Source organism: Salarias fasciatus, chromosome 23, assembly GCF_902148845.1.
Source record: "Salarias fasciatus chromosome 23, fSalaFa1.1, whole genome shotgun sequence".
Classification (NCBI taxonomy): Eukaryota; Metazoa; Chordata; class Actinopteri; order Blenniiformes; family Blenniidae; genus Salarias; species Salarias fasciatus.
The window spans coordinates 41,591,676-41,613,803 of NC_043766.1; the positions used below are offsets into that span (position 1 = coordinate 41,591,676).

The 22,128-nt window shown below is 44.7% G+C and overlaps 1 protein-coding gene and 1 long non-coding RNA gene across 2 annotated transcripts in view; one reads left to right on the plus strand and one right to left on the minus strand.

Annotated features, from left to right (window-relative positions):
- Nucleotides 1-1,153: 1,153 nt before the first annotated feature.
- Nucleotides 1,154-5,612, minus strand: LOC115381192 (uncharacterized). Its single transcript, XR_003930405.1, has 3 exons — nt 5,486-5,612; nt 3,659-3,844; nt 1,154-1,282 (listed from the first exon to the last, which is right to left on the minus strand). It is a non-coding gene; the product is annotated as an uncharacterized LOC115381192 (long non-coding RNA).
- Nucleotides 5,613-8,558: 2,946 nt separating this feature from the next.
- LOC115381190 (NLR family CARD domain-containing protein 3-like) overlaps nt 8,559-22,128 on the plus strand; it is an 86,712-nt gene continuing 73,142 nt past the window's right edge. Inside the window, exons 1-3 of the mRNA XM_030082454.1 lie at nt 8,559-8,713; nt 13,542-13,703; nt 18,261-18,359. Of these exons, the coding sequence (XP_029938314.1) occupies nt 8,571-8,713; nt 13,542-13,703; nt 18,261-18,359 (404 nt within the window). The 5' untranslated portion in view covers nt 8,559-8,570. The remainder of the gene's footprint in view (nt 8,714-13,541; nt 13,704-18,260; nt 18,360-22,128) is intronic.

Here is a 22,128-nt window from a genome sequence, read left to right on the forward strand (position 1 = left end):
AGAGTATCCATTGATAATCCTTTAGGAGTGTAGCATAACTGCTCTACCGCGAGGGCGCAGCGTTTCCATCTGTCTCTGTTCTGAGCTGAAAAGGAATCTCCACAGCTCCAGGTATCTTTGACCAATCAGAAGAGCCCCTGAGGCTCTAACCCTGATTGGTCGAGGGGCGTTCGTCACACGTTCTTGTGGGAGGGGCTTAACTTGCGTAAGGGCGTGATGTCAGAGAAAACAGGACAGGATTGGCTGTGCTGGGTTTCAAATCACCATCTTAGATGGGTCAAATCGCCATCTTGCTTGGGTAACCCTAAGCAAGATGGCGGAGATGCGGAATCCTGCCTACAGCACCTTTAATGAAGCCTTTGTAGCAGTAGTTGCAAAAGTATTTGCTACCTAAAAATCATTTTACGCTTTTTATTCCATAATAATGGTTGTGGAAAAAAACACAGACAGGGTGTCTGAGGGCTTGGGGGAGTTTGTCTCAAACTGACAGACGGTTCGATCATCCTCATTTGTATAAAACACTACGATTTTATGTTTCAGTAATGTTTCAAATTTGTGAATGTCGTTAAAAGTGACAGGTGTCTGATCACTTAAACCCACCTGACGCTGAAATTCTTTGCCTCGTAGAACGGCTTGACTCTGTGATATCAGGCTGGAGGAGGTGAGCTAAACTGACGGCGAAGCAGAGCTGATCTTTTCTGCTTTTTACTACAAACAAATGACGTGCTTTTTTGTGAAGAATTTCACAGTCTAGAGTTTTTTCTAACTTACGTTTACCGCCGCCTGTGGAGTTTTCCACAACCTGGATGATTAATTCCAAGCTGGGATCGTGCATAACCGCCATGTTAGACTGAACCAGACGATCGAGCAATGATTCAAAGGTAGTTAGGACCGAGTTTGAGCGGCGAAAAAAAAAAAGCCCATATTAATCAGTTTTTTTGTGTTTGTTTGTTTTATAGCCTTGAAAAAAAGTCTCGGTGTTGTTATTAAACATTATCACTTACATAGATCCACTTGTGAAAATGTAGTCCATCAAAATCATCATCATCAGAAACTAAAAGGGGAAATAAAAAAAAAAAAACCTTTAAAAATAATTCATGTGTGTGTGTGTGTTTGTGTGTGTGTGTGTGCGAGACAGAGAGAGAGAGAGAGAGAGAGAGAGAGAGAGAGAGAGAGAGAGAGAGAGAGAGAGAGAGAGAGAGAGAGAGAGAATTTGACTTACCCTCAATTATTTCAGGATGATTTCTGGGAGGATCATGAATTTCGGCAGACACCTTCAATTCTGTTCCAAAACACAAAATATAAATTGTACAATAATGCTTCTTTTGTAGTTTGGCAAAATGTTAACATATCAAAATTGAGTAAATTCTGTCACAAAATACAGGTATCCATTTTTACAGTCAGTTTGCAAATGATAGTGTGATATCAAAGTTGAAAAAAAAAATGACCGTTTGGCATCTTGATCAATCAGCTGGTCTTGCAGTGTCTTGAGAGGCAGCGTGGAGGTTCTGGCCAAACTCTGTGTCTCAGACCTCTGAAACGCTGGTTTTTTATATTGTGTTTTCGGTCGGTACTAGCAGTAAAAAAAAAAAAAAAAAAAAAAAAAACTTTTTTGGGAGGACACTCTTTAGATTGTTGTAGTCACTCCGGCATCAGGTTTCCTCGTCAATCAATTGATCACAAACACCCTTAATATACATATATTTGTGTGTGTGTGTGTGTGTGTGTATGTGTGTGTGTGTCTCGGGCTCAGACAATGCATTAATGGATGCCTAGAATATCCACAATAATCCGCTCCTGATTTTGTCTCATGACTGATTTTCTATTTTCTAATGGGGTAATATATTTTATTCTATGTAAATATGTTACATGTGTAACTTCCTTTGTACTGGCAGTGTTAATTGATATTTCATGCATAACCCCATTTTCAGATTGTTTTAACTGTTTTATTCTGATGCTAAAAGCATTTCATATGTTTATGCACTTATTTATTGACAATATCACTGTGTTGTGGTGTTACAATTTTGGAAGTCTAATGCCTCGAAATGTCATTCCCTGCGTACTGCTGTGTATTTGTGAAATGCCAATAAAAGGGATTCTAAGTCTGTGAGTGTTAGGTTCTGCATCGAGGATCTCCTTCAAACCTCCCTTGGTATCTCACTATGGGAAACGCCTCCTGGCGTGACCGATCATGGACAATGACACCACGTCTGTCATGTGACGGACCATGTGTCTCAAGATGCCTGGTCTGTCACATGACAGACGTGGTGTCATTGGAGCTTTCACTGCACTCACTTGACACGTTTTAAGAGTTTTATCGCTGGTGGTTAAATTCATTTTGCGTGACAAAATTGCTTGTGTGTGTGTGTGTGTGTGTGTGTGTGTGCGTGTGCACATGTGGGATCGGGGTGGGTGGTTCTGGGAGAGGAGGGGTTAAGGAAAAACTGGCAGTGGCAGGGGCGTGGTTAACTAAAAGTGGGAGGATCTCAGGCGTGGTTAACTGAAAGTGGGAGGATCTCGGGCGTGGTTAACTGAAAGTGGGAGGATCAGGGGCGTGGTTAACTAAAAGTGGGAGGATCAGGGGCGTGGTTAACTAAAAGTGGGAGGATCAGGGGCGTGGTCTGTGAGAAAAGAGTTTTTTTCACCACTATGAGGTCTTTCCACTGGCAGCAGCTGCGGAAGAGTGATCCGCTTTTATCCTCTGGTCCTCCAAACCTTTCCATCCACGCGACCAGCGGGACATTTAGCAAGATCTGGAATACGCCACAGCTGGTATTAAAGGCCTCCAAAACCATTTCCTCCGAGCCTTTTTTTTTTTTTCCAAAAATCACTTCTAGTAGTAGCAGTGCATTTTGTGGAGCTTATAAATCTATAGTGAGGGTGTGAGGAGGGGCCTCAGAACCGCTGGAGGGAGGGCGAGCGGACCTCACGGGGGTGGGGGGTGGGCGGTCGTGGGGGGGGGGGGGGTCATTCAGAGGTCAACCTGTCAGTTTGATGAATGGTGGTGTATATTTCTCCCGGTGTGAAGGACCCCCGGTGTGAGGAGGGGCCTCAGAACCGCTGGAGGGAGGGCGAGCGGACCTCACGGGGGTGGGGGGTGGGCGGTCGTGGGGGGGGGGGGGGGTCATTCAGAGGTCAACCTGTCAGTTTGATGAATGGTGGTGTATATTTCTCCCGGTGTGAAGGACCCCCCTGAGGAAACACTGGAGTTAAGCAGCTAAAAGCATAAAAAGACATGATACAAAGTTAATATAAAATAAGTAAGATAAGACTGAAAAATAAAAAAGTTAAATCAATTAAAAACATAATAACAACATAATAAATAACATAATAAAATAGAATAAAATTAGATAAATGATGATGAAACTAAGAGGACAATAAAAAGTCAGTCAAAAGCCTGATTAAAAAGGTGTGTTTTTAACCTCCCTTTAAAGTTATCAACACACTGAATCACTTCCTCCTTCCTCAGAAGAAACTATCATTCTGATCAAACACCCTGCGTGATGGAAGAGGCTGATTGGCATCAGTCCTGGAATGAAGCCTGACAGCAAGCACTGCACACACACACACACACACACACACACCCACACACACACACACACACACGTGGCATCATCCACCAGAGCTGTCCAGTCTCTCCTCTTCTGTTTCCACTCACCCTTGAGCAATAAGAAGTGACTCTCAGGTGACTGGAGTTACTGTCGGTCTCCAGAAACACACCATGTCCCTTTATGCAGACGATGCGCTGCTGGAGAGTCTGGATGTTTGTGACTTCAGGTCTTCTTCTCTCTGAGCCGCTCCCTTCTTCTTCATCACCAGACAGCTCTCTGTCCAATCACACACCCTGCGTGATGGAAGAGGCTGATTGGCATCACTTCTGGAATGAAGCCTGACAGCAACGACCAACACGATGACCTCTGACCCCCACCCCACATGAGGCTTCTCATCTCTTCCAGCACACTCAGGGTCTTTTTCCACACTGATGATTTTGGGGGTGAAGTTAGACGACAGCGGTGCTCAAAGCCACTGAAAACACAACCTTTTGAAAATGACTGAAGATGGAACTTCCTGGAAACACTCAGGCCTGTCTCACTGCTACAATCACTGCTCCTGGTCCAGGTCCTGATCCTGGTCCATAGATTTACATAAAGTCCAGAGTGGCTTATAGTCCCCAAAATATGATAGTTTCCTCAAGATTAATATGAATTCTATTCAGACAATAGTTTTGGACTCTTCTCTTGGACGGGGTCTGGACAGTGTTCAGATATGTGCTTTGAATACTTTCTAGACTAGTCAGGGATTTTGCTGGTGTTGGATAAACCTGGACATTTATTTCAACTTTCTTTTAGTTTTGCTTTTGGGCTTTATTTAGATGAGCCTTAGATTTTGTTGAGTTTGATCCTGAACTTGTGGAAACTCGTCTTGTACTTTGTTCAGAGAAGTCAGGATCCTGTACTATGAAGCAGGCTGTCAACTCAGCAATTCACCCCGGGGTTTTAATTCTCTCTAAATATGAAGGATTTCAACACACTGTCCAGGATCAACCGAATGCAGGCAGGAAATTACAGACCCTGTTAAAGTGTAACTTGGTGAGATTCTCCCGTATTATAGATGGATTCATATATTCCTCAGTGTCCTTCCTTTAGTTTAGACTGAAAGGAACTTTCCCTTAAGTTTCCCCTGAACTCCTGAGAAGCTAACTTCATCTCCATGAATGATTTGCTGTTATTTCTCTGATTCTAAATGGCAGTTCAGACCAAAATGAGGCTAACTTCATCCCTACTTCTGTTCTGACCCCCCAGCAATGGCTTCAAGCTAATCCTCACTGTGCTGAACGGTTCAGGGTTCAGTCTGCACACATCTGGGAACAGAAGACTGCTGAGTTCCTCTGGCTCATATGTTCAGTCCTGTTCTTATTCATTACAGTTCAGAAGGTAGAATCCACAAAACACATGTTATCAAAACTTTACAGTCAGTGAGAACACTGATCCAGAGGACTTCTGCCATTCATTGCTTTAAGGATCATACTGTCGAAGCTGGAAAGCTGATTGGTTTAGAGCTGAAAACCAGAGAGAAACGTTTTCACAACACATCACTTCATGTGTCAAATGACCAGCTTGATGGAATCAGTGTCAGCAGTGGCGGCTGGTGGTGACATTTGTTGGGGGGGCTAACAAATGCTTGCATAATACTGATTAAATAGTTAACAGAGCTGCAAAAGCAACGTCACCTATGATACAGTTACATCAATTACTGGTACACTGTACTGTTTTAGTGCTCTACATCAACTCTCTCTCTCTCTCTCTCTCTCTCTCTCTCTCTCTGTGTGTGTGTCACACACACACATTTACGCACTGCAGCGTGTTCCAACCCAACTTCAAGGACTGCCCACAGATAGCCTGCTGCAGCTGTCTTATTACAGCTGTTTGGTGACATGTAGCCAAACACGCTTCACTCAGCAAAAACCAGGTCGACATGGGCCTACCTTATTTGAAAAGAAGCTCACATCGATGCCTTTCTGGGATACAAACAGGTCAATCACCATGTCGTTGAAGTCGGGTAACTTTTGGATGAGGTCCGTCTCGATAGACAGCATGGCAAGTGGATTCAATCGCTCCAAATAATTGGATTATCCAAAGCAAACAGTCCACCTGGTTCATGCTCACGCCGCCAGAGCTGAACTTCTTCTCCCTCCTTCCCAACTCTGGCACCAATAGCAGCCCTGCTTCGTTACATCGCTGCTGTTGGTCAAAAGTCAGTGGCTGTGGGCTAACTGAAGCTAGCCCAAAATGCTCAGTAGACATGTCAATGTCAATCACTTATAAGAACCAAGTGAATGTTTCTGCTGGGCTGTAAGAAATCAGCACATTTAGAGATATTCTATGTTTTCCTTTTGACTGACTGGTGCTGTTGCTGCCTTTGGTTTCACCTAAACTTAAAACACTCTGTTGTAAGTTATTTAAAAAATAATTTTCTCATCTTTTTTGAATTAGCTGTCTTTTTGTGCAGGGAGGGCTCAGCCCTGTTAGCCCATTTATACCAGCCGTCCCTGAGTGTTAGTGAAGGATATGTCTGTATGTGGAGTTGTTTTCTTGAACTTAAGTCACCTAATGGACTCATTAAAAAAAACACACTGACACTTCCTTCAGCTTCGAGGCCTTCTTGTTACTGAACCGCGTCCTTCTTCCTCAGAACAAACCATTGTTCAAATGAAACGTCCCATGGAAGAAGCCTGATTGGCATCACTTCTGGAATGTAACCTGACAGCAAACACTGCACACACACTCTCACACACACAGGCGCAGGACATACATGACGACCTTCCTGACGTCACTCTGAAGGTGGATTTAAACGGCGTCCTCACATCAGACACACTCAGACAGACAGCAGGACTGAGCGGAGACCAGCGGCAGCATGAAGCTGATCTGAGGTGACTTTTTTAACCTCAAAATTATGAACATTTTTTTATATATATATATTTTCACCAATAATGGTCTTACTACAGCCTTACCACTTTTTTAACGTCAAACTTATGAAACATTTTTTCTTTCTTTTTTTTTTTTTTTTTTTACCAAAAATTGGTCTTACTGTAGCCTTACCACTTTTTTAAATTCTTACAAATTTGTTTTTGCTTTTCACCAAAAAATGGCCCTAATAAAGCCGTACCACTTTTTTGTCACCAAAAAATGGTCTTACTATAGCCTTAACACTTTTTTCGGTCTGACCAGTTTTTTAAAGTGAAACCTATTAAAAAAAAAATTTTTTTTTCCACCAAAAAATGATCTTAGGACAGAATGTTTTTTTGCCAAATGTCATGAAAAATGGTTTGACTATAGCCTTACAAGTTTTTAGAGTCAAAATTAAGAAGTAATGTTATTTTTGCCAAATTTCATGAAAAATGGTCTTACTATAAATAGCCTGACCACTTTTTAAAAGTCAAACTTTTTTTTTTTTTTTTTTGCCAAATTTCATGAAAAATGGTCTTACCACTTTTTTAGAGTCAAAAGAAATATATATTTTTTTAAATGAACTTCTTTTGTCTCAACTTTTCTCGATGCACACCACCTGGTAAACAGAGCTTCCTTCCCTCCAGAAAACTCCACTAATGTCCTGTGGTCTGACTTCCAACAGCCTCTGAAACACTGTCCCTTCTGGGACAGGCTCATAGGCACAATGGCAGCCATGACAGCCTCCCAGTCAGAGCTTTGACCAGGCGTCAATGAGGAACAAACCTCAGGAGTTTTTCCAGTGAACACACTGAAGTAACAGAGTCCACTCTGTCTTTGGCCAGGCCAAAGTGCCAGCTGCTCCTTCATCGTGGGAGAAATATGACATCAAAACTTGAAACTGGAGGAGTTTGTCGACCAATTCTTCCAATTCAATTTGGACTTAATCTCTAGTTCCCTCATTCTTTCCTCGTGGACCAGACATAACTTCCACTTCTAACCTTCTGGACTTCAGCTCCAGCTCCCTGAAAGGCCCCGCCTGGTCTACCAGACTCTGGTCCAGACGCTTCCACTGTCTCAGACTGGTCAGCTTGGCTCGCCTCCTTTGGAAGTACAGCCCGTTCAGCCAGGTCAGAAATCAGCTCACCCCTCAGTTCTTGTTTACAGCATGTAGGAGGAACCTCAGTACCGTAAAGCTCAGCAACAGACAGTCGCTGAGCTTCAGTACAACAAAGAGATTTTTCCAAACTATGACCTTCATGAAAATCTGGCAAATCAAACTCCATATATAACTCCAGCAGAAGTATAGTGGACACACAAACCATTGACCAAGCTATCTCAGAGAACTCTGAAACAGCGACAGGGAAGTCTTCAATCAATCAGGTTGAACGACCACACAGAAAACACGCTTCAAAAGGATTTCCAGTCACACAGTGAAATGGTTCATACAAAATACTCCAGACCTCACTAGAAGTCAGCCTCTTGTTCTGTGTGTTATTGTGAAATGGAATAACTTACCTCTCCGATTTAAAAGTCCATTCTTGGTGTGGCATATTGTGAAATAAACTTGAAACCAGTGTGACTATATAGAGAGACTTTTTGATGTCTTGTTCCCCTTCATGATGCTTGTGGACTGATGTGACGTTATTCTTGTAACAACCAGGCTCAGCAATGTGCAACAAAAGAGGGAGAACACACATAACCTGCAGGGATTAATGTAAATTTCAATTAGATAAACAGATAAACAAGGAAAATAACTGAAATACTTCTAACCATGAATTTCTAACCTCACATCGACCGCGCAGGCTCCCACATTATCCTATAAAAATAAGAGGTTTTGTTGGACCGATGGCATTACTGGATACATTCAAGTATATCTTGGGTGTTTTTTAAATTCATGCACTGTACCTCCCCACATTCTCCCTCAGTCGGTATGCTGTGGAATCTGATTGGCTCAGAGAAGGAGACGTTATTCCTGGTCTGGTCTCCCTCAGTCAGAATGTTAAAAATAAAGTGTGCTTCCTCCTAAACTTGAACTCGTCTCACCTCATATCTAATAGAATATCAGACACTGTGTGACTGTGTGGGAGGGTTTATGGAGCCACGCCTTCTTCATGTCTCCACATGTGTGTGTGCTGCTGTGTGGCTGCTGGACTGGTTCCTGACGTCACTCTGAAGGTGGATTTAAACGGCGTCCTCACATCAGACACACTCAGACAGACAGCAGGACTGAGCGGAGACCAGCGGCAGCATGAAGCTGATCTGAGGTGAGGAACATGGAGATCTGTCTGACTGACTCTTCTGCTTTGTCTCAAAGCTTTTCTAACGTCAGGGTTTGATTTAAAGACTGTCACAATACAGAAAAGAGACTTTTGATTGACTGAGTGTGTTTGACAAAATGTCCCCACAACCATAGGAAAACCAGGCACAATATCATTCGTGGGGACATTTTTTGGGTCTCTATGAGGGGAAACAGTGTTTTTTTGGCCATGTTGTTGTTACTGAAAAAAGTAAAAGGGCAAAAACATTTCTTTAGGGCTACGCCTTGTTTTAGTGTGGGTTAGGGTCAGGGTGAGGGTCAGGGTTTGGAGTTAGATATTAATGGGAGTCAATGAAAGGTCCCCACGAGGATAGAAAGACAAAAGTGTGTGTGTGTGTGTGTGTGGACATTGTTCAGTGAAGCTGCGTCACTGGTGTTTGCTGTCAGGTTACATTCCAGAAATGAGGCCAATCACGCCTCTTCTTTTGTGTGCAATCTGTCCTTAGGGGAATTTATTTTCCGTGATGAGGAAGAGGGAGTGGTTCAGTTCCAAGAAAGCCTAAAACTTGGAGGGAGTGTCTTTTACTTACAAACACACACTCTCTTGATCTTGATTTTCAGTCTGAACACAGACCGTGAAAGTGAGACCTCACCATCCTTCTGACTCTCTGGGTTTTAAGCAGGTGGTGCTACAAAGGTTCCCACATGGAGAACCAGCTTGTGGCGGCCAACCCTTCATAGTGACGTTGCTTTTTGATGCTTGCATGTCGGCTCTTCCTCTCATTGTGAAGCAGAATTGCATTGTTCACCCACTAATGGGAACGTGAGCTGGTTTAGACCGTGGTGAGACTGGTGAGGTTTACCTGACTGATGATGAGTTGTTGCAGTAGTTTTCCTTCTGTGATTGGTCAGATTTCCCTGGTTCACTCCCACATTCCGCCGAATAGAATAGCACGCAGCTGATTCGCATTTTCCACTGAGGAGACCCCCCCTCCCCTCCTCCCACAGGCCCTCGGCAATCAGCGTTGCTGCTTTTTGTATCTCCGATTACGGAGATAAACTTTAACCATCGTCTGAAAGCAACAATCAAGCAAGAGCAAGAGTCTGAAGGGTCTGAAGGGTCTGAAGGGTCTGGAGGGTCTGGAGGGTCTGGAGGGTCTGAAGGGTCTGGAGGGTCTGGAGGGTCTGGAGGGTCTGGAGGGTCTGAAGGGTCTGAAGGGTCTGGAGGGTCTGGAGGGTCTGGAGGGTCTGCGCTTGGTGAGTTTCTAACAGGAAAAGACGTTTTCACGTGTCTTTGCGCGTAGAGAAGCTAAAGCTAAAGAGCTAAAGCTAACCCTTAGAGATGCTAACGTAGCTCCGACTGGTTGAAGTACGCAGTCAGTCAAAGTCCACAGGGGGAGAGGCGGGATTTTCAGTGAAACAGAGCGTTTTCTCTTCCGGGTTTCAGAATTAGCCCCAGAAAATCTTTTATTTCACACAGAATGACTTTTCCTTAGCGCCAAAAAATAAACTATTACCATGTTAATGCCAATAATAGGGTTTATAATAATAGGGACTAGCTAAAGAAACATGATACAGGTCCTTTAACTTGTGACCAATACATGACTGAAACATCTAGTCGTTCTGGCGAACGTCGGTTATCGACAGTTACAGTGAGTGTATACGATTAAAGTCATTTGTGAGTCTTACTTTAACAACTGCTGTAATCAAAATGTGTTGACACAGACCTCCGCCGTCATTCGTTAACACGGGAACCAGTTAATCCATAACACCAGCCGGACGATCGCTCATATTCTGCTATAGAGCTCTTTAAAAAACTCGCTGTTGCGCGATTTGGTTCCATCTCGCCTCTCCAATGTTTTTTCTGTCGGGGTTTTTTTTATTAAAAAAGTGTTTTTCAACCTTCTGCTGGTTTTTTGACTGTGCTGCTTCCCGTTTACTGGCACGTCACACATCACTCCGTATGAGGGAACACATGCGCAGAACAAACAGTCCCCCAGTTCAATCCGCTCCGCTGTCAGGCTGTTTATAAGGGACACGGAGCGGATTGTCGATCGGCGTAGACCACCTCATACAATCTGCTCCAAAATACAATCCGCTCTGAGTGAAGTGGATCCACTCGGTCATTTACATGAAACATTTTACAATCCACTTCACGTATAATCCGCTTGTACGTGGTCCATGTAAACGTGCCCAGTGACTGCAGGGAATCAAAGCTGAGATGAAATGTGTTTAAATGATGCAGTGAAGGAGGGGTCAGAGGTCACTGCTGCTTCCAGCTCCACAACAAAGCAACATGTGATGTGATGGAGCCACGCCTTCTTCATGTCTCCACATGTGTGTGTGTGCTGCTGTGTGGCTGCTGGACTGGTTCCTGACGTCACTCTGAAGGGGATTTATTTATTTATTTATTTATTTATTCTTTCTCCCCCTTGTCCTGTTCGGCAGGTGGGGCATGCAATATTGTATGATTGTAGCCTTTTACTATCCAAATATGTGTGTGTGTGTGTGTGTGTATATATATATATATATATATATATATATATATATATACATATTTTTTTTTCTTTTTTTTCCCCCCCTGACGAACCATACTAGTGAATTGATCAAACCACAACAACAATAGGAGGTGTAGGGAAGGAAGGAAGTGCAAGTATAGCTAGTATTAACTAGTAGTAAAGTCGGGGCGTGCATCAAGAGAGGTCTGCTACAGATCACCATTAGTCTAACCACCACAAGAAGACAAGGTAACCCAGTATGTGAAGAGTGATTAAAGATCAACGTGATCATGCAAATGTGATGGTGACAGTGATGTGGACAGTGATCATGCATATATGACCTCTGACCCCTGAGAAGGCCAGAAGCAGGCCAGAGAGGCCCTCAGAGCCCAGACAGCCGGCGGACATCACAGAGCCCGGATCCAAGCCGCCCCCCCAGGCACGGTTCGGTCCTGAAATGGGGCAGAGGAAAGCCCCGGCCGGGGACCCCGGCAGACAGAGCCGAGAGCCCAAGGCCCAAGAGCCCAAGAGCCGACCCCCCACACAGGTGGAGGGCCATGAGCCACCCGGGAGAACCGGCCCACACGGGCGGCTACCCACCCCAGGCCAGTACCCCCCCAGCACTAGGGCCACGCACCCCGAGATCCAGGGCGTCATGAACCCCCCCCCCCCCGGAGCGCACCCCCCCTCCTCGAAGGGTGCAGTGATTGGGGCCACCCACTTAGACGGCCCCCTCCACCACACCCAACCTGATAAGCCCGCCTCCCAAAGCCCTACGTGTGTGTGCATGAGAGCGGGGGGAGAGGGGGGTCCGGGGATGCCGCAGCACCCCCGTCACCCAGGAGCCCCCCGATGAAGGACAGGGCCAGGAGCGCCACCGCCCCCCCCCCAGGACCAGGGTGGACAGCGACCATGGCCAGAGAGCCACCGACCCAAGAAGCACACACCCATCATGCATCAGGAGGAGTGAAGGTGAGGACAGACAGGGGGCAGCAGAAGGACCCAGACCCAGGGCCCACCGCCCCCAGGCCCACCGGGGCCCCCCCCCACAGGACACCACACTCTCTCATACATAGCTCCAATCGCCCACACATATACACCCACACGTACAGACATACATACATACTTGCAGATACACACCCACACACACATACATACATGCCCATAGAAACATACCCACACATACATACACACTTACACATACATAGTCACACACATATACATACATATCCAGATACACACCCACACTCTCACATACACATACCCACTCATACAAAAACATACATACTCACACATACACACCCACACACATATACACATGTACGCACACCCACCTTCCCCAACCCCCTAACCCCCACAGCCCACCACCACCACCCCCCTATCGACCCCCTGTCCGCCACCCCCCCGTCCCCCACCACCACCACCACCCACCCCGATGCCCTGGATTCCGGGGCAGCAACCAGACACCAGGGCGCGCAGCGACCCAGGCCGCGGCAGCACGCCCGGGCCGACCGGCCCCCCCAGCCAGGCCGACCCCCTCACCCTAATGGAAGGAGAGTGCCCCCAGGCACCAGGGCCCCCAGCCACACCCGCCCCAGGACACCCCGGCCACCCGGACATGAACCGGCACCCACCGACCCCGGCCCCCCGGAGCCCCGGCCCCACCGCCGCCAGACAGCCCCAACAACCGGCGGCCCCCCCCACCCCCAATCCAAACCAAACATGAAGACAGCCCCCAGCGAAGCGGCCCAGATCCCGACCCCAAGACAGCGCCAACCACCCGCTCACAAACATTTGGCTTGCACTGCTCCCTCTGGGCACACTGAGCAGCATCCTCAGGCCATCATTATGTCACCTTGAGTCTCTGCATGGAGCTCCTTTTGTAGTGCCGCCACAAGTGGGCAGTATACATTGGGGTGCAGAAGGTTTTGAAAAGAGTTATCTTAACAGGCAACGAGCACATACTAAATTTTCTCTTCAGCATGTTAGCCTGTGCAGACATCATACGGCATTGTCTTTGAATGTCCCCATCATCAGACAGGTCGTCACTCAGGTAGTGTCCTGGATATTTAACTTCTTCACATGTTTCAAGGACAGTACCAGAAAGAGAGAAGACAGGGAAAGACAGTTTATTGTCTTCCTTGCTTCTGACGATCATGATGTTACTCTTTTTTCAATTACATTTAATATCAAAATCAGAGCCAACGCATTATGATGAATCTTTACCTTTATTGATGTGCACACACACACACACACCTGCCCATCTTTCTTGTTTTTCTCATTCCCTCAATGGTAAACTTTGTGTTTGTTTGTTTGTTTTGTTTTGTTTTTTTGTAGGATGAGTAAACAGAAAACATCAGACCCTCCTGGTCCTGGATCAGGAGGGGCAGCTGGACCTGGACCTGAACCTGAAGCTGCACCCAGCAGTGTGTCCATGAAGAGTGACCGGTCCAAAGGCAAATGGATTAATTTCAGAGGGTCTCCTTCCTCAGAGTCTCAGTAGGTTTTCTTTCATCTGCTGTTGTGTATTTTCTGTCATTCTTTACTCAATGATTCATTGAACATGACACACATTATTGTCTCCCTCTCACTGCATCTGTCTTCATCATGATGAGCTCTACACACTGACATCACACACAGAACACACACATATCCTGCTCACACACACACACACACACACACTGACACACAGACTTATCACCAGTTTTGGTCAACTTGCTTCCAAAAGGTCATATACTTTATCTTATTAGTTACTGTGGTTTGAGAGCAATTACTGACTTTACAATATTACTGTTTTGAATACATCTGAATTGTAATGCATTACACTACTTTCTCATTACTTTAGAGTTACTTCCAGTAAAATAACTGCAGAAATATTCCTCGGCTTTCTCCATTGCTGACATGTAGTCTGTTGCAGCTGGTTCTGCATCGTCTACTGATCCAGATTCCTCTGTCGTCTCACACCATGTTCTTACTTTTTGAGACTTTGGAGGGTTTTAGGGGGTTGTGATGCCCCGGATCTCAGGGTAAGCAGATGTAGAGCTGGGGGGGTTAGCTTGTGGGCTCTTGGGCCCTAGCCTCTTGGCTCCGCCCCCCCTGGGTGTCCTGCGGGGTTGGCGCTTGCCAGTCTTAGCTCCCTGGGGTCCAGGTCCCATGGCCCCCGGCCGGGGCTTTCCTCTGCCCTCTTCTGGACCGGCACATGGACGTCTGCCTGGGGGGGCTCAGGACTGGGCTCTGGGATGGCTGCCAGTTGTCTGGGCCCTGAGGGCTTCTCTGGTCTGCCTCTGGTCTTCTCAGAGGTCAGAGGTCATGATCAGGCTGATTTTTAATCAGTCTTCATATTCTGCATGTGGACTCAGTCCCTCTGTTCTCTTGTGGTCCGTAGGATGTTCTCTGTCATGTCTTTATGCAGGTGCAGCAGCCGCTCGTCTGGACTGTCGACATTAATTGAAAGACCGTTGTATCTTTGTTCTATATTCCTTCTCTCAACTCTTTTGTTGTTTGCTTGTTTGTTCATTTGTTTCCTTCTCTCTCTCTGTCTCTTTTCCTGTCTTTCTGTCCCCTTGTCAGGTCCAGCAATATCATGTATCAGTTCTCAAAATGAATAAAATAAAATGAAAAAACATGTTAAGAGGAGCTTTATACTTAAAGAGCAGATCTGTCTGGAACATAACAGCAGCCAGAAGCTCCATTCTGCTGCTTCCATGCTGGACAGGACAGGTTTAAAAAAAAGTAATAATAAAATGTAAAAGTGTCCTCTTCTTGGATTAAGAGTCTCTGCATAGCTGCTCGGAGAGAAAACAAGACAGAAGTTGAGGAGTCTGCATCATCTTCATTCGAAGCATCAAGGTTTAAAAACATTATTTTAGTGCCTCCTGTTGACCCATAACAATAGTATAGTGCTCATTTCGCAGGATAATGACTGATCTGTCCACCTGTCAAAAGAACATTAGGGAGGGTAATTTTCCACCCCTCCTGTACACTGCGCCCTTGGCGGCCCCTGGCTCACCTATGCCCAGGACCGGCCCTGGACCTGACACCCCGTCTTATACTATCTGATTAAATTATATCCAGAACCTGAAATAGTTATGATCTCTTTGTCTTGGTCAACAAGTGAATCTCTCTCACCCTCTTTTTCCCCACATTCCAGTCTGATGTGGATGGTTCTGGATGTTCCTCATGTCTCCTCTGCTCCATGTCTCCGTCCTCTGCATGGATGAGGCTCTAGTTCCTGCTGCTCCAGCTGCTGTTTCTTCTTTGGTTCTCCATCAGCTCTCTGTCCAGCATGTCTCTGTCTTCTGCTTGTATTTGCATACCAAGGTCTTTCAGTGCTGCCTGTGCTTCCAGAAGTCTGTTCTCCACGTCATTGTTGGAGCCCGGACTTCCGTCCCGCTGACTCCACCCGGTTCTCTTATTCTATGCTTGGTATAAAGAATGCCAAAACAACTGACTTCAGATTATTACCATTTATTTAAGTATAGCCAAATGTAATGCTCAGCGCTGGACCTTACAGGGAAAGATACAAAGTATTTCGCCCCGAAAGGATCCTGATTGTTGATGAATCAGAGTTTTTATTCCATGTTCTTCTGGGCTGGGCCCCGACAGAGAGGCTGGACTTTGTTCGCAATTGGACAATTTGGTGTTGATGTCAGCTGCCAACCAAGAGCTGACATCCTTATCCGGTATGTTTTGGAACACTAGTGAGTGTGTGTTGGTTTCTCCGGAATGTGTGGGTATGTTTACACTTTAGCAGAGCATCTTATAACCTTGGTGTACTTCTCTCAGGAAAGGCCTAATATACAGTTAATACAATTATTCCATAGTCGTAGTGCCAATTAAAGTATATCCCTAACATCATCATGTTTGGCGGTGAGGACAGCTTCTCTTTTTAGCAGCTAGCCCAACACTCGCTCATGCCTCCTGCTCTGGTCTTCACTCTGTTTCACTCTCTCTTCTCTCCTCCCTCCACTGGCTCTTTTATTTTTAGATTGAGGATTCCAGGTTTTCAGGACTTGGAATGAGACGCTGTCCTCCTGCCAGAGTGTCCTCAGCTCCGTTAGCATCTCTGACTAGCAGCTAGCTCTGCTGGTGTGTATCACTGGTATAGCTTGTGCTAGCGTTAGCTGCTTCAGATCTGGTTTGGTTTGGTCGTGTCTTGCAGTTTTGGGGTCTTTGTCAGTTTTCTGGCTCAAACTCATCAGACACCAGTTCCTCTCCTGCTGTCTGGGAGGCTTTTCTTGATTTTGAGGCTTTTAAGGCTAAAACTTTCCGGGTCTGGTGGAGCTGAGGATTCACACGTCTGCCTCGGCCACGACCGCTGCTGGAAGTCCAGGAAGAAAACCCAGTTAGTACTAATAATATTTGCTGGAGTCAGGACCTTTGCATGTGGGTGGGAAAACCTCCTTTAGTGGAATTTTTTGTTACCCTATTACTTTTTTAAAACATAGTTCACTCTCATAACCGTAATCACATTATGGGGTGGGGTGGGTGGGGGGCAATATTATTATATTATTATATTATTTCATATAGATTTAAATCTTTCATTGCAGATCGGGTCTCTCAGCAGACCAAGCACACAGGTTTACCTTTAAATTCTGTAAACAGACATTCTGCTTCCCATTTAACCTGAAAGACCCGGTTTTCCTGGTCTAGTTTCCTTTTTCCCTCGTTCTTCGCCATGGGTCATGTCTCTCTCTTCCTCACTGGTGGAGAACGCTGCTGCAAAGAAGGGAGTCACCATTCATGATGCCATCTAGTGGCCAAAGTATGTCATTACAACTGATTTAGTGCAGCAAAAGACACATTTTTATCATTTTCAAAAATGAATTTAAGGGCCATACGGAGTGAGAGTGTGGGCTGTATGTGGCCCGCGGGCCGCCAGTTGCCCATCCCTGTTACTGACAGCTTAGCAAGCTAATAAAACTTCAGCTGACACAGTTCACTGTGTTTCATAGCTGCAGATGTTTCTCATGTTACTGTGAAACATATAACAGTAGAGCAGGCCACTGTTGATGCAGCATCTATTCTTTATAGATCTATGGCATCTGCCGTTTCTATATCTATGGCAGTTTCAGGGTTTGTGCCGTAAAGTGTCGCAATATCTGTGGCTGGCTGTCTGTTGTGGTTCTGGTATATTCCGTCTGATTTTCAAATCTACTCAAAAATACCATATCAACCTTTTCTTTTGTTCATTATTATTTTACTCCTCTTAATTGGATTATTGAGCCCATTTACACTCAGAGAAAGAATATTATGACATACACTGAGTGTCATTACAATATCAGAGACATCTGAGGCCGGAGCTGCAGGACAGCAACATCTATAACAGAGACCAGAAGCTATAAGAACTACAGTACAGTAAACATCAAAGAACTTCCACATGAGAGGGGGACTAGTGGAGAAGAAGGGGCCACAGCAAGATGGAGCCCCTCCATCAGAGAAAAGAGAAACAGTATTATTTAAAGTACATGCCCCCCTAAAGAAAATGACACTGCCTTGATGAAAAGGGTGTTCAAACTAAAGGCAGCAGAAACTCATGGTCCTCTTGTCTGAGCAGGGATTTCAATATGCTGCTAAACCCTCGGCTGGACTCAAATGACCAGAATAGAAAGAAAAGTTCAACTGAGAACCAAAATAACCCAGGATCTCAGAATTCTAGACGTCTGGTGGAGGGAACACAACTTCTGCTCTAACAGACAGAATGTTCACTCTGATCACTGATGGATGATTCTTTCATGGACAACAGAGACATTCATAAAGTGAGGGACTGTAGAACAGGACAGAGGGACGTCTCACACACTCAGGAGTCCACCTGAAATACAACTACAGAATAAACTGAGACATTACTGATGAGATGAAACACAGGGATGCTGACAGGAAGCCAGTGAAGAGAAGCTCATCTTGTTCTGATGGGATCTTTGTTCTTCAACATTCTCAGTAGAACAAAGTGATCTGACATTTTCCTCTCAGTCCTCATGTGGAATCAGACCATGAAGATAATGATAATCAGTCTTTCTTGTTTCTCATTCACTCAAAGCTGAATGTGTTTTCTTGTAGGATGAATCCAGGATCTGAACCCAGCAGTGTGTCCATGAAGAGTGACCGGTCCAAAGGCAAATGGATTAAGTTCAGAGGATCTCCTTCCTCAGAGTCTCAGTAGGTTTTCTTTCATCTGCTGTTGTGTATTTTCTGTCATTCTTTACTAAATGGTTCATTGAACATGACACACACTATTGTCTCCCTCTCACTGCATCTGTCTTCATCATGATGAGTTGTAACTATTCTCCTTTCTTTATTCTATTTTCTTCTCATCTATTTGTTTTTTTCTCATTTCTTTTTATTTGGTTTCCTTCTTTTTTTAATGAACAACTTCAGTGTAAATCACTGAACAGTAAAACTTAAACACTTTAGTCTGGCACTAAATTTAGTGAAAAATCCTCACAAGAATTTAAACATCTGACTCCACAACAGTGTAAAGAATTCTTAAAGTTGTTAAAGAATATTAAGGAACAAACAGGAAAATTTAACATTCCACAGCTCCAGCAACAGATTCAGCATTGAGAGAGGAGTTTCAGTTCAAACCTCTGGATTTCTAAGATCTAGTTCAGAAGGTTCTATGATCCCAGAACTCATTTCATTCCAAAGCAGTGACTGACTTTTCTGTCTGAGTCCTAAAATACTGCTAAAGTTTCTCACTATTAAAAATCCTCACAGTATTTTGACAAAGTTGTGACTCAGAGAATCATCAAAGTCCATCTGAAAGTCCCAGTTCTTCTTTCTTCTCCAGTGTTCCTCCATTTTTCCAGTCAGTCTGTTCCTGATGTTGTGTTTGTTTTCAGCTCTGACTCTGGGTTTGCATCCAGCCGAGTGTCCATGAAGAGTGGCCGGTCTATGAGGAAACTCTTTACATTTAAATCAAGAAAAAAATCTACTGCTGAGGGGTGAGAATCAGTGTTTGTGTCAGGATTCATCATCACAGCTCACAGCAGCTTGAACAAAGTCAACATGTTTCTGCAGCGTCAGCCAGCAGAGCTCCCAGGTTCTCCGTGGAGGCTCCGCCCCTCAGCATCAAACACATCTGGACTCCATCTTTATGGTGAGAACAAGTCTCCATTCAACACTTTACTGTCACATCAGTGAGACATCAGTGCTTGTTGGGGGACCCCCAACGTGACAGAGTAATGTGTTACAGTAATCATATTACTTTGTTTAGTAACGAGGTAAAGAAAGACTTTAAACTTAAAATATCTGAAATTAAATTACTTTACTGGATTACAGTAGTTTTCTTTCCTGCATTACTGGAGCCGTGTTTTCCTCTGTGTAAAGTTCTGATCCTTCTGGCCTCTCTGACCTTTGTTTACTGCACCATCTTCAGCTCATAAAAAAAGATCCTTTTCACTTATCTGAACACCAAAAGTCCATCAGTGAAATCCTCCACAACGCCTCTGATCACGTCTGTAAATCAGCTCCACTACATTCTGAGCAGAGTGACGTTTTGTTCTTGGGTCGGTCGTCACGTGATGCACTTCCTCAAACAAAGGTGATGCTCCGCCCCTTTGTTGTGACAGCTGGACTGTGGAGGACAGTTTTTAAGACAAGGAAGGAATGAGTTCAAACTTTGCAGCTTCTACAAAGGTCAAGGAGGTTCCCACTGACCCCACTGATCAATACTGATCACACTGATCAATATTGATTCTACTGATCACCTGCACCCAGATCCTTCTCACCACCCACTCATCAATCAAATACTGCTTCTCGTCCTTTTCTTCTGTGATATCATCTATAGAAAATAGCCTTATAATTCATGAACAGGTTCCAGAGGTTGGACTTGGTAGGTTTCCACCTCCAGCAGCTGTATGGTGAAGATTATGTCATTTTAAAGGGGTACAGCACAGTTTTAAATATTAAATTTTCAATTATTCACACCCACACACGTTTTCACCTTCGCCTGATGGGCAGCAAGAGCTATTTTTGCAAGATCGCAGTCACTCCCATTTTCCTGTGCAGGGCACTGAAGGCACAGCAATATGAGTGATTCGGGTACGAATCGCTCTGAGCCTGACGTAATGCGCCTCCCGCTGGCCTGGTAATCCTTAAGTTTCGATTTGTCCGCCATTACTCCGCCAGACACTTAGCAGCAACAACTGAGCAGTACTGAGGATGGAGCTTCCAGAAAGTAAGAAAACACCGGCTTCTAGCACTGCCACAGCTCCACACAGACCCACCAGGCAGAAGAAACTTACCTTTTACTCGAGCGCTGCTAAAAGAGCGAGGAAGGAGTTCCCCTCTTCTGTGCACGTACATGGGTGCATGCCACAGACACGAGCTTTTCACTAAGCTACAGTTACGCCTAAGGCCTACAGGGGTCGGTGTTTTGCATAAAACGAGCAAACTGCACTGTGCTCCTTTAATTCGTGACATTTGTTTCCTTTAAATGGTTTTAAAAAAGCATTTACGATTGAATACTCTTCACCAGCCTGGGTCCATAGGTTTTGCTGTGCAGATTTCTTTGTAAAGCTTGCCATTTTCCTGCTCTGAGCTCCTGCTCCATGCAGGAAGGCTTTAAGACTAGTCTCCTCTGCACCCAGCTGGCCAGGGCCATCAAACAGGTGATTGAATTCACCTGGTCCTTCTCCTTCCTGATTGGGGATGGGAGGCAGAGCCAGCTTACTGCCAGTTTTGACAGAACAATTACAAAGTGTCAACTAGGGATGTCCCGATCCGATCACGTGATTCGCAATCGGCCCCGATCACGTAATTACGGACTCGATCGGGATCAGAAGTTTCCTCCCGATTTGGACTCGGTTGGATACATATGTTTATTTTTTCTTTAATTTCCTTTTGAATCCATTGAAGCCGGGACGCATTGACGGTCGTGGCGTTGTTGCGCAATTCTATCACTAAACCCAGAAGCGCTGTTGCACAGTTCTACCATTGACGCCGGGTCTTTTTTTCTTCTTTGTGCTAATCAGCTGTTTCTTGGGCAATGAAATGCATCAAACTGGCGCATATGCATAACTGATCCTGTTTCCAGGTCCAGATGTTGCTGCACTGCCTCCTAACTTTGTATTGAACGTTTCTGGCCACTGCTGCACACTGAAGTATGCTTCAGCGGTAATGCTGCCCGGCTTCAATGGGTTAAATGAGATGTATTTAGGTTTTCCGTGCTACAGAAAGAAGTAATTACAGAGAGACAGCGTGTGTGTGCTGTGTTCTTTTGAATTGACGTTAAGAAAATAAAAAAGGAGAACTTTTCATAACTTTTTTCGTTTTTTATATGTATATATATATATATATATATATATATATATATATATATATATATATATATGTAGATAGATAGATAGATAGATAATGCATAGAGCATAGATAGATAATGTACATATTTTACTATATTATGAAAGAATTGAATCGGGACTCGGAATCGGCAGACACTCAAAATGATAGGGATCGGACTCGGACTCGGTGGCAAAAAAACCTGATCGGGACATCCCTAGTATCAACCACTTTTTCCATTTATGGAACACCAACATCTGTAACCTGGAAATGCAATGTCATCTTACCCACCATCTTGTTTCACCACAGAGGTAGTTGAATATAATGAGCCACTCCCCTGGAAGTGATGTCATCCACACAGAAACAATCTTTTCTTTTTTTATCTCATGCTTGCCTATGATGAGCTCAATTATGACTTTTAGTAACAGAAGGACTGTATGCACATGTAAAGATAAAGATGTTAAAGTTTTCATTCCACCCTGAAATCAATGCTGAGAGCTTACTGTTGTGAGTTTCAGAGTGACTGGGATGAGGGCGTTCCTTTGAGCAAGAGTCACTTGGGTTTAGCCCAAATGAACTTGTGTTCGGACGCAGAGTTAGAGACCTCATGTCTCTGTTGAAAGAAAAACTTCTAGAGGAAGACTCGAGT